This window comes from Xenia sp. Carnegie-2017, unplaced genomic scaffold (genome assembly GCF_021976095.1).
Source record: "Xenia sp. Carnegie-2017 unplaced genomic scaffold, XeniaSp_v1 HiC_scaffold_43, whole genome shotgun sequence".
NCBI classification, from domain to species: Eukaryota; Metazoa; Cnidaria; class Anthozoa; order Malacalcyonacea; family Xeniidae; genus Xenia; species Xenia sp. Carnegie-2017.
In genome coordinates this window covers 236,401-249,728 of record NW_025813508.1, presented here as the reverse complement: position 1 = coordinate 249,728, position 13,328 = coordinate 236,401, and the positions used below count along the sequence as shown (strand labels likewise).

Here is a 13,328-nt window from a genome sequence, read left to right as displayed (position 1 = left end):
TAGAATGTTTCAACAGGATTGATGGAAATGGGGAAAGACTTATCGAACAGTTTTCTGGTTATTTTACAAAATATAACGAACAGTTTTCTGGTTATTTAATAATTTAATTGTGTTTAAGTCATTGAACTAAATAGAACTATTTAATTAAATGGTTTAAATACGCTTAAATAAATTTATTAAATTATTTAAGCACGTCACGTGACCTAACTTTGGTGTTTTTCAAAATGGCGGTAAATTTTGAAGCTCTTTGTAGTCGAAGACATACAAACCGTATTTATGTGAAAATGTGAGCCTTTTCATTTAGCTTTCGAAATTTCAGTGATAAATATTCGCGGTGTGGAAATTTCTTTTTCGTTTAAGCCTTACGATTGTCAAATAAAGTACATGGAGAAGGTCATTCAGTGTTTGCAAGAGGTAAAAGTTTGACAATGTCGTAATTACGTAATAAACGATGATTTATTGGAGTAAAAAACGATTTCTGAGAAAACATTGAGTCAACAACGACAAAATTTCAAGTATTTCACAAGCACATATATATTGCTCATCATAATTTTTTTGATTGTTTTTGTGTCACACCAGCACACCAATAATTTCACACCAGCACACCAGTATTTATCATACCAGTCGATTTCTTCATCCACACAAATTTAGTGTTATTTAAATCATTTTCGGTGACATAAGTAAGCTTTATCATCCATTTATAACTACATGGACACAAAGAATGGAGATGATACGGTCATTGATAAAATATAACACATCATTTATAACATTAGTTGCCCGTACTTAAATCGTGAAGGTTCAGTAAAATGTGCCTTAGGATCATTAAGAAAATGTCTCTGATCAGCAAAACCCTTTCCAGATATGTCCCTTCTTAAAGATACAACCGGAAAACCCATTTGTTCAATCCATGTTTCCATCAACTCTGTTAAATTTTTCCCAGACGTCTAGAGATGATGTATAAAAAAGAAAAAAGAAAATATATTCTTACATTCACGTAAATTTCGAAATTTTTTTTCAAATCAAAAAGTCCTACAAGGCTGAGAGCATCCCACAAATCTTGAGTTGTAGCGCTACCAAATTTATATTTCTTCAAATATATCTAAAAAAAACAGCAATGGTCGAGTCTTCCACGTAACTACCAGAGGTAACCTTCTCATTCAAAAAACCGGACATGTTTCAACTTAAAACAACATAAGTATCCATAAAGTACCCCATGTATCCACTTACAACATCAAATTATTGTCTGTCCTACTTACTATAACACTGCAGACATGTTGCCACCTATAACAACATACATTTCCTTAAATTACCCCATGTATCCACCAACCTTTAAGCCTTCTCTGAACGTTTCCTCTGACAGAAAATCGGACAACATTCGTATGACTGTGCAGCCCTGAAAAAAAGAACATAAAACATGTAAACGAACTGTGTATAAAAAGACACCTGAAGGAATTCAATCGTAAGAAAAAATCGTTCAATTGAGATTACCCAACCTTACTATAGGTGACTACATCAAATATAGTTTTTATATCTTCTGGATCTTCTACATTCACTGTGATTGGATGAGAATTGGCCAAAGCATCAAATCGAAACGCACGATGAACGTTACGGAGAAGAAATTGTTCCAGCTAAAATACATTACGCATGACAAGAACTTATAAAGCAACAATGACGTCATTACTTACTAGTTCCCAGTCTGGCTCAGCTTCATGGGCGGCCAAATATTGAACGTAACTGGCAAATCTTTCATTTAACCAAATGTCATTCCACCATCGACATGATACTAAATTTCCAAACCACTGAAAATAAAAAGTCACATTAAAACAAAAGATTCGATGAATGGAAGGCGAACATGTTAAACTACAGAACGAATTTAGCTAAAGACAAATCATAATTGGTTTCTGACATCGAAAAGAAAGAAAACGTTTCCGAAACAAAGTCCACGCACATTGTGGTTATTTGGTCTTCACAGCTAGAACAAGTGAAAGTCAGAGTTTATAAAATAAAATAAATTTATACCATGTGGGCAAGTTCGTGAGCAACAACAGAGGCAATTCTTTGCTTGTTTGTTTCTGAGGAAACTCCTTCTTTATAAAAGAATGCACTTTCTCGATACGTTATAAGACCCCAATTTTCCATAGCACCTGAGTTAAAATCTGGAACAGCAACCATATCTAAAATCACAACAAACATCATCTGAATACTGTATCATTATCAATCAAAGATGAAAACAGCAAACATAAAGAAATATCTTCATTTTAAAATCTCACCTTGCTTCGGTAAAGGATAATTGACACCATAATAATTTTCAAGAAATGTTGTAACATTTAGGGCAATCTTTAAAGCATATGAAGAATCTTTATATTCCAAAGGAGTACCCCAAGTTTTAATCTGAAAAAATAGCATATGAAGAATCTTTACATAAAGGTAGTTACTCGAGACACTTTGACAATGAGACCATCACATGAAGATTATGTCATAAACTTATTTTTTAAAGTAAATGGTTTGAACCCGAGAGTAACTTTTGACTTTGAAGATGACTACCGCAAAGATTGTCAAAACGTCAGTCAACAACAACAAAAACAGTACTTCTCAGGACTATACCAACCTGGACGATCTACATCTACAGACATGAAACTTATTTTTTCATTAACACAAGACTACTTACGGTAACATTGTTTTTAGTTGTACCATTCAAACTTTTAAAGTCAGAGACAATCATTCCAACAAGATATGTCGGCATTGGTACAGATTTATTGAAATATGTGACAATACGTCCATTCGAAAGACTTTGTGAGGAAACCTCATTCATATTGGAAAGTGCTGTATAATCACTACGGTGTTCAATACTGATGGTAAACGTCGCTTTCATTGCGGGCTCATCAAAACAAGGAAAAGCTTTGCGGGCGTCTGTTGGTTGAAAATCTGTGACAGCCAACACTCTGAAACGAGAGAAGACGCGCGTGTTGTTGAGTTTCAACAACTTTTAATGATTTTTTGTAGCAAGAAACAAAAAGCTTTTTTAATACGTGTAAGTAAATTGAAACGTAAATGGGGCTTTTAATTGTTTTCATTATCTGTTACAAAAGAAATGTTGAGAAAAAAATCAAGATAATTGAATGAAAAAATAAAGTTCATGTCACATGATTACAAGGTGTCTAAGGTGAATTCACAAGGTTCATGTCAACATGTCACAAGGTGTCTATCCTGCCGAATTACAGACAGTAAAATATACTTTTTCCCATTAAATTTCTTAGCGACTGCACCATCATCAATGAACATTTGATTGGTAGACATGATGAAAAAACAATAATAACAATATGGTTGCTTTCTTTCGTTCAACGTTGAGGTCAATCTTTAGTAGATATATCCAGTTACTAAAAGGATAAAAGTATTAAACAATTTCATAGAAAACTAGCCATATCCACAAACAGTCATTCTAAGAAACATATTCCCCACGGGCAAATGACCATGTACACCATATTATGTACTTCTCAAACACCACTTAGCCATAAATATCTTCATATTTTTGCGTCATATCGATAAATTGATAATAATAAACGATATACAGTTTCATTCTGTTACAGGAAAATTTTCGTTGATGATGTATGAATCTATTAAATATAACAAATAAGAAAGCCAGCGGTAGTTTTCATTACGATAAAATCTCAGTTCTTAAGTCAACATAATATCTGTCGTATGTAAACATACAAACTTTAAAATCACATTTTTATAGTATAGAATCAATAAAACATAAGCAGATTTATTTAAAATGATCAATTCTTTATTTTTATTTGGTAAAATGTTAGATAGTATTTATCAACGATTATGTTTATTGGTATAAAACCATTTGTAAATTAGAAATTAAAACTGTAACAATTATGGACGATATTATTGTTTTTAATAAGAACCTTTCAAACGCACCCTCTTTCTATGTCTATAAAACATGTTTGGCAGTGGATAAATCTGCTTGTGTGGGTTCAGACATTTTCTGAGATAGTTTTGTAATAATATAACATAAATCTGGTCTAGTTCCAGTTATCACATATATTAAACATAAAACGTTTCGATCATATCGACCATTTGATAATTTGTAGCCTGTCAAGAAAATGGAGAAAATGAAAATAGATTTTTACCATCATTCGTCATGTCCATGTCATCACATGGCGCATATTATGTGGCCTGTTACGTAAAAATATAAAAATAATTAATGCATCAATTTGTGCAATAATACTTAAAACTATGCTCGTTTAACTTCAATAATAAAATTAGTAGATACATTTGGTCTTGCGAGATCGATTATGAACAAACAAAAAATGAAAACATTATCTATTGCACGAACGATTTTTTGTTGATCCTGTAAAGATATAGTAAACTACGCGCACAATAATAATTTCATGACACTTTTTGCAAATATTTTCCACTTATTATTTTATAAACAGATTTGTTTGTAAAGTTCTACATTTTGCTTTTATCATATAGTGGAATGCTTTCTTTTGCAACAACATACAAAGTTTATGATGATATTATACATGAAACTTTTATATCAGTTTATGGAAGAAAATGACTGATTCGTATACCAACATAGAAAAGACTTGTGATATATATGTATATAAATTAAATCATAACAAGACCTACATTATCGCAAAAGTTAAATTGAGCGATTGAAAATTTAAATCGTCTTATATTTCTCTACTAGAAAGCAGGCTGCTTTGATAAATCAGTAATAAAAATTACCTCCTCTTCATCACCTCCTCCTTCTTTTTGATGATTGAAAGTAATAGGTTATACGCATTGAACAAAATAGTCACTGGAGATTGAGAGAAATCATTGAATGAACTATGATTGTAATTATCTTTATTTCTTTCCTAACCACATTAACTGTGTTCTCCACCGGGGCAATTATGATGGGGGCAGCTCCTTCTTAAACTTGGGCTGAAAAACACATTTCTTGCGCGGAAGAACTTGTATCTTCGCTGGAACGAAAACAGGAATTGCATGCGATCTGCCATCGAGGTACGAAAACAAATATATCCACACGTAAAATCACAAAACATAACACAGCGCACTGCTGTGTTATGTTTTGTGATATTACGTATGGATCGTCCATCAAAATACACGCAGCCACGTTGTTGCAGCCATGTCAAATGTGTCTGGCGACCACAGAGAGTCTTACAGAAAGTCGGATGGCTTCTGGGGAAAATCCTTCTTAAACTTGGGCTGAAAAACACATTTCTTGCGCGGAAGAACTTGTATCTTCGCTGGAACGAAAACAGGAATGGCATGCGATCTGCCATCGAGGTACGCAAATCGATCTGCAATGCGATCTGCAATCGAGGTACTCTGGCAATATTCCCAACCAAGTGGATGAGCTTGTTACAGACTTTACATTTTATTTTACAGGCTTGTTACAGACTCAACCATTTCATTGTTATCAAGAAGGGAAAACCTTCTTGATAACAATGAAATGGTTAAGGCCATAGAAGCATCACTTTATCATGTTGCTTGAACTGATGAGAACCCACAGCATCATAATTGCCCCGGTGGAGAACACAGTTAATGTGGTTAGGAAAGAAATAAAGATAATTACAATCATAGTTCATTCAATGATTTCTCTCAATTTCCAGTGACTATTTTGTTCAATGCGTATAACCTATTACTTTCAATCATAATTCAGAAGAAGGAGGAGGAGGTGATGAAGAGGAGGTAATTTTTTATTACTGATTTATCAAAGCAGCATGCTTTCTATAGTAGAGAAATATAAGACGATTTAAATTTTCAATCGCTCAATTTAACTTTTGCGATAATGTAGGTCTTGTTATGATTTAATTTATATACGTATATATATCACAAGTCTTTTCTATGTTGGTATACGAATCAGTCATTTTCTTCCATAAACTGATATAAAAGTTTCATGTATAATATCATCATAAACTTTGTATGTTGTTGCAAAAAGAAAGCATTCCACTATATGATAAAAGCAAAAAATGTAGAACTTTTACAAACAAATCTGTTTATAAAATAATAAGTGGAAAATATTTGCAAAAAGTGTCATGAAATTATTATTGTGCGCGTAGTTTACTATATCTTTACAGGATCAACAAAAAATCGTTCGTGCAATAGATAATGTTTTCATTTTTTGTTTGTTCATAATCGATCTCGCAAGACCAAATGTATCTACTAATTTTCTTATTATTGAAGTTAAACGAGCATAGTTTTAAGTATTATTGCACAAATTGATGCATTAATTATTTTTATATTTTTTACGTAACAGGCCACAAATAATATGCGCCATGTGATGGACATGGACATGACGAATTGTGATGGTAAAAAATCTATTTTAATCATTTTCTCCATTTTTCTTGACAGGCTACAAATTATCAAATGGTCGATATGATCGAAACGTTTTATGTTCGTAGGAAGCTTAATATATGTGATAACTGGAACTAGACCAGATTTATGTTATATTATTACAAAACTATCTCAGAAAATGTCTGAACCCACACAAGCCGATTTATCCACTGCCAAACATGTTTTAAGATATATAAAAGGGACACAAGAGGTTGGATTAGTCTTTCAAAAATAAGATTCACAACTTAAACTTACAGGTTTCTGTGACTCAGATTGGGGAGCGTCTATAATTAAAAGATAGACGAAGTATTACAGGTTATAATTTTCAGCTTTCACAAGAAGGTCCTCTCATATCATGGAAGAGCCAAAAACAAACAACTGTAGCAATATCAACGTGTGAAGCAGAATATATTGCCCTAGCAAATGCAATTCAAGAAGCGAAGTATTTAATGCAAATTTGTTTAGATATGAAGGTAAGTATAATGGAAGGTAGGTCTTTTCTTTTAATGGATAACCAAGGAGCAATGATCATGTTCGATGTAAATATTGTGAAGAATAACACAAGCCAATGTGACTGCTTTAGGCCTTAGGAAACGTACGGTAGAAATTCTAAAGTGCGCATAAGTAAGGCCAAAGGTAAGTATCAGTTTACGAATAATAATAATAATAATAATAATAATAATAATAATAATAATAATAAAAAAGATAAAAATAAAAATGTAGGATACCTTACTGTGTGCTATTATATAAAGTTTAAATATATGTTTGAGGTATAAGCTGTCATACGAAAGCAGCAATTTTATATAGTGGTTTTTATTTCATTCATTCAGAAAACTGTGTACCGATGACGTCATGTTTGATGCACAACATTGACAGTAAAGATGCTCAGATTTGAATGTAAAAGTATTAATAAACATTTACAAAGTTGAATGACTCGTTTTTTAAGTTTGTTCATTTTTTGCAAGAAATTGACGTTAGTTAAGACCTTCTGATGCATGCTGCTCAGCGATTCATTCCAAAATAGCTTAGATTACAAATGAAAAATTTTCTTCAAATATTGGGCTTGAGGAGCGCAGAAAAATAATTGAAAAGCCACGGCAAAATTGCGACAAACTTACTGTGCCCAAACTCAATGAGCTTATATGGTCAAGCCTTAAAAATTTCCATCGTCAGCGAGATTTGCGTACCGCAGTTCTACAAGATTCTAGTGTGTGTGTCGCAAGTTCTCTCTCAGTTACTGTCGATGACCAATTAAAATGCTGAGAGACAAAGTCTTGCTGGACTTTCGCGCCATTACGACTACGCTCTTTGATGCCGTTGCCTTATTAGTGCATGTAAATTTTAGAGCTGTCATACAAGCGTCGACGTGTAGGCCCACCCATATTTTTCCCCATCCCCTCTCCTCCACTCTAGCCATTGTACCAATACTCGTGCTCTAAATACTGGTCAATTCATGTGCAGTACTCTCTCTCCTACAGTTCCTGCACTCCTCGCTAATGACTAATAGAATTTTATTTAAACTTCGATTTAAGGTAAGTCTCGTTTAATTTCCAATTGTTAACAAAGTGAGACACCTAAGAATCATTGAATGTGAAGAAATGATTAATACAGCAAAGTTTGATCATAGCATGACCTTAAGATGGACTCTGTTTTTAAAATTACTACCAAATAATTGCCAGATGACAAGGATTGTTTCGGCCAAATTTGGTCTTAACAATGTTTTTCGTTGTGCAGCTACATTGCAATGAATGAAAAAGTGTCTCACTTTGCTCCAGGTTATGTTAAGATATGACGGGAAAAGAGACGAAAGTGTTTTATGGCTAATGACGAGTCACGGTTTTCTAATATGTCTCATCAAAAACAATTAATAACTGTTGATGTAAATGACAAGTTTTAGCTCTACAAGCTGGATTTCTTTGTATACGATTCAAAAATAAAGTTTGAAATATTAATTGCAATTCTAAGAAAAATACCAACGTTTACCAATACAAAGGAAGATAAAGAAACAAAAACTGAAATTAAAGTGTTGAGGAACGAGTTTCACTAATCGGAGCGCACATCGTCATCTTTGAGAGATAAGCAGTTTATAAGAAGACAGACATATTAAAATAGTCTTATCACTTCAGCACTTTCAGTTGGTCCGCAAGCTTTGCTTTTATTATTTAAATGTACAGCTTGGATCGTGAATTGAAACACCGACATTAGAGCTCTACAGTTGTAAAGGTATTTTTTTTGTCAAATTCAATTTTGGTCTACTCCCTTATGCAGTGAACGATTCTGACGATGAACTTTTGATTGAAACTCAAAAAAGAGCCGATCACCAACCGTTGTTGGAGTGATTTTTAAGCATGCATAAATATTGCACACAAAAAACAAACTTTTGTTTCTTAGAATCTAACTTGGAAATATTTGAAATACAAATACTTCATCGAAATTTCAAATCAGAACATGGTCAAACCAGGTTTTAACAATTATAGCTACTTAGCTACGAACAATCACCCATAAACCGGAAGAACGGCAAAGTTAATTCTCGCTACCTTCGGCAATCTTTGTTGTGTATTTACGACAATACTAAATACACGACGATAACAACAAATGGAGAAAGAATAAATTGACCCGCTTTGTCAAAACCTTAGAAAGGGAAAATATATAACAGGTGCATCTAACTTCGAATCCTACCTTCCCTGCCAGCCAGCGAGAAGTTCTGCACGACCAAGATACGTTTTGAAATATTGCTTATTTCCACTTTTGCATTCTACAAAATTTAATGCAACATTATAGGAAGCTCATAATCGCACCGAAAAAGAAAAGAACCAACTGCCTAACCATAGCTCAATAAACGTGTAGGATATCTCTCGAGCAAGCATGAACTAAAAACTCAACGAAAATTTTAAAATTCCACAAAGTGCCTCATTACGTTCCTATTTTTTTCTCCAGCTTCCTAATTTTTAAAATATTGTGAATAGGCGGAAAGATTTTATGCCTTCTTGTATTCATCACAGGTTACTCAACTTTTTCACTTCTTGCACGTTAAATACAACGACAGTTGCATATATTTTTTTCAACAGCACTGGCGACAAAACCATTGTAACACTTGCATGTGATCTTATATTAAATTAGGCTTCAAACGCAGACCAAGAACTGTCAATGGTGATGAAGGTAGATAATCAAAATGAATACAAGTGTTCAGTCCTCTATTTCCCAACAAACGTTTCCCAACAAGCGAAGGTCGCAGCGGAGGATCTAAAAAACGTTTACTCCTCATTTGACTCTGAAGATGACTACCGCTAAGGTTGTCGAAACGTCAGTCAACAACATCAAAAACAGTCCTTCTCAGGACTTTATTAACCTGGACGATCATCACTTACAAACATATAACGATACTCCCGGGTTCAAACCATTTACTTTATTACGATCATTTGGACGACAGAGCGAACAACTTGCTAACGACTACATACGTTTTGCAAGCAACGTCAGACGCATACGCCAACAACTCTGGTTCAACCACCGCTGCAAGGATTTTGGTCTCGTTCCGACAGGACTTAGAATTAAGTCTCCGTTGAACACACAAGAGGCTATTCAGATTGTCAAATCCACCAGCAGACGACTGATACACACAATACAATGACGTAAGAACCAGACAATAAATACGGCTAACCTGACGTTTACTCCTCATTTGACTCTGAAGATGACTACCGCTAAGGTTGTCGAAACGTCAGTCAACAACATCAAAAACAGTCCTTCTCAGGACTTTATTAACCTGGACGATCATCACTTACAAACATATAACGATACTCCCGGGTTCAAACCATTTACTTTATTACGATCATTTGGACGACAGAGCGAACAACTTGCTAACGACTACATACGTTTTGCAAGCAACGTCAGACGCATACGCCAACAACTCTGGTTCAACCACCGCTGCAAGGATTTTGGTCTCGTTCCGACAGGACTTAGAATTAAGTCTCCGTTGAACACACAAGAGGCTATTCAGATTGTCAAATCCACCAGCAGACGACTGATACACACAATACAATGACGTAAGAACCAGACAATAAATACGGCTAACCTGACGTTTACTCCTCATTTGACTCTGAAGATGACTACCGCTAAGGTTGTCGAAACGTCAGTCAACAACATCAAAAACAGTCCTTCTCAGGACTTTATTAACCTGGACGATCATCACTTACAAACATATAACGATACTCCCGGGTTCAAACCATTTACTTTAAAAAGGAGTGAAACACAAAAAATGTCAACAAATGTCAACAATTTTGACATGTTGCGCGATGAACATAAAATTTTCTAAAATTTTTCACCGCACATGACAAACTTTCACCAGGTCGATTAAATTAAATTTCAAACCTTTCATTTTCTTTGAGCAAGAAGTTAAAATTTAAGCTTTTACAAAGTGCTCTCCCAATTTTAGAGATAAATTTTTCTGATTGTTTTTACTTTTAGATAAATCAGACAATGCCAAAATACATGGATGTTGATGAAATGATAGTTTGCTGGACATTTTTTAAATGGTCTAATTTTTTTATACATGCTGTAAAGCACAATATCTCCTTTTTTAGATCTTAGTCTTCAATCTATATTTATACAAGAACAATTTACCTGTAACGAACGGATGCCACCTTTTCTTCTTCTTCATTATCTTCAGCAATGAAAGGATTTGGTTTATCAAACTTCTCTTTTTCCTCTGAGAGTTTCAAGACTTGCTGTGAGAAATTTTGGTTTATAAAAGTTGCTTCCAGACCAAGGTTCGTCGTAGAGTTTATGCTTTTCTCTGCATTATCATCTATAGGTGTTTCCACAGTTGTTCCATTAACGGTCAAAAGATCTAAAAAACATGGATCAATAATAAAAAAACAGCTTGTTGTTTCTTAAATTATCAATTAAAACTAAAAATTTACAAACCAAATGCTGATTCATCTCTCATGTGAAAAAACAGTTTTGAGGCAACACGCTAAAATCACATCTCCAGAGGAATTTAACAAAATCATAAAAACACAAATCATCGTTTTCTATAATCAAATTAAAAGCAGCCAATATAGAAATACAGATCGAAGGACAAAATGTAAATCTATCTAATGGCTGCTTGTCATTTATGTCTTCCACCATGACGTCTCTTCGATGGAGTTTTCTTTTCAAGTTTATGAGCAAAACTTTCACGACAAATGGGACAGCGTGTTCTAAAGGACAGAAAAAATATTTCTCATAATCATAAAATTGACTGTTGGACAATGTCAGGAGATGACGTTCGGTATAACGTCAGTAGCGCATAAATGACGTTTGGTTTAACGTCAGTAATACATAAAGTTGGATTAATTTTTGGATTTTCGTTCAACTTACATTCCTCTTCGAATCATTTCATTGGCGCATTCTTTATGAACTTTATGAGAACATGGTAATATTTGACAACCTGTGAAAGCATCCTACAATAAAATATTGAAAATATTTTAAAGATTTGGATATGAATTTGACTAAATATTACAAAATGAAAGACGAGCAGCAACTATAATGAATATTTACCATTTGTAGCGGGGTAGAGATAAAATGAGACGGATTGTGTCGTAAGCAAAAGCAGTTTTACATGTTTGAAAATGTAGATCGTCCAGGTTGGTATAGCCCTGAAAAGGATTGTTTTTGTTGTTGTTGACTGACGATTCGACGACCTTAGAGGTAGTCATCTTCAGAGTCAAAAAAAGTCAGAAGCAGTTTTAGTTTCGAGAAAAGAATTATTGAATAATGATAGTGTGAAGTATTGTGAGAAAATAATAAAGTTGATAGTAAAAAAGTCGAAAAAAAGGCATCCGTTATCCGTTATGGTGACAGTTGACTTGAAGAGAGATATATCATTTAAAGGTCGATAAAATTTACCTAACAATGGTGAAAGTGCCATACACACAACAGCAACTCGTGTATATAACACTGAAAAGTCAAGAATAATTTGTTTTATTCTATTCATTGTGCCAAAATAAATCAGCAGGAAATGTTTACCTCTAAACATATACAACCATCATGTGCGGAGTTTTCTACATTTATGATTACCACGCAGTTGTAAAGTTTACAAACATCGCAATGAAAAGAACGATCTCTGTGAACTCTAATGAAATACAAACGTGTCAAAAATCAGTTTAGTGCTTAATATTTATGATTATCTAACAAATGAGATCAATCGGTTATGATTGGAAACGTGTTTTATTTGGGTACATTTGAGTACCTGCAAATTCCACATTTCTCGCAATGATAAGGATGGTCGTCTTTGCCAGTAAGGTGTTTACTTAAAGCGCAGAAATATTTGGCAAATTTAACACCACAATTCGTGCACTTTTCACCAAACTAGCGAATTTCAAATGAGAATAGGAAAATTAAATGAAATGTTTTACGACCATAACAAACAAATTTCATTTAACTATTCTCGTATGTTTAGAGTAGTTTTGTGTTATTTTACAGCATGAAAATATATTACCTTTTGTACGTTGCTACAATAAGCACATTTCACATCTACTGCATCACGTGATTTAAGCTTCTTGTTGCCACACGCACTTTGATTGTTATGACAACGATGACATGGATAAAACTGCTCACAACAATCAAATTTAACAAAACAATGTCTTTTATAGTGACTACATAACCAGTTACCTTCCCGAGACGTGAACACCACTTCAGAGTTCTGGGAATTATTATTGAACTTTGAGTGTTTCCTACCATTACTGCCTGGGAGACCAGAAGATCGCAAAGGATTGCTTGCATTGTTGAATGACGTATCTGTTGAAAGTTAATTATAAACAAAATTTTGCATTAGTAACGTAGGAAAATAAAATCAATGAACTACATTGTTTTCAAACATTTTTTCTCAAAGTTTCTTCTCACATTCAAAATCATTGAAATGAATATAACTAAAACACAAACTGCGACGAGAAGGACATCTTGGTTAGGAATATTATTTTGTTTTTTAAAATGTATTAATT

At 33.7% G+C, this 13,328-nt stretch overlaps 2 protein-coding genes across 2 annotated transcripts; both read right to left on the bottom strand.

Moving 5' to 3' along the window:
• Positions 1 to 437: 437 nt before the first annotated feature.
• Positions 438 to 3,486, bottom strand: LOC124456194 (glutamyl aminopeptidase-like). Its single transcript, XM_047006693.1, has 10 exons — positions 3,236 to 3,486; positions 2,669 to 2,942; positions 2,271 to 2,391; positions 2,020 to 2,174; positions 1,686 to 1,799; positions 1,494 to 1,628; positions 1,328 to 1,393; positions 1,034 to 1,099; positions 784 to 944; positions 438 to 704 (listed from the first exon to the last, which is right to left on the bottom strand). Exons 1-10 carry the CDS (start codon positions 3,295 to 3,297, stop codon positions 593 to 595), a joined length of 1,266 nt encoding a protein of 421 aa, XP_046862649.1. The 5' UTR covers positions 3,298 to 3,486; the 3' UTR covers positions 438 to 592.
• A 2,835-nt stretch (positions 3,487 to 6,321) lies between these two features.
• LOC124456181 (RING finger and CHY zinc finger domain-containing protein 1-like) lies at positions 6,322 to 13,242 on the bottom strand. The gene is given in 11 exon segments (XM_047006684.1): positions 6,322 to 6,635; positions 9,031 to 9,106; positions 10,969 to 11,194; positions 11,272 to 11,546; positions 11,707 to 11,789; positions 12,355 to 12,388; positions 12,390 to 12,417; positions 12,420 to 12,460; positions 12,578 to 12,696; positions 12,827 to 13,125; positions 13,206 to 13,242. Coding segments are annotated over 8 exon segments (732 nt in total). The 3' UTR covers positions 6,322 to 6,635; positions 9,031 to 9,106; positions 10,969 to 11,194; positions 11,272 to 11,455.
• Positions 13,243 to 13,328: the final 86 nt, after the last annotated feature.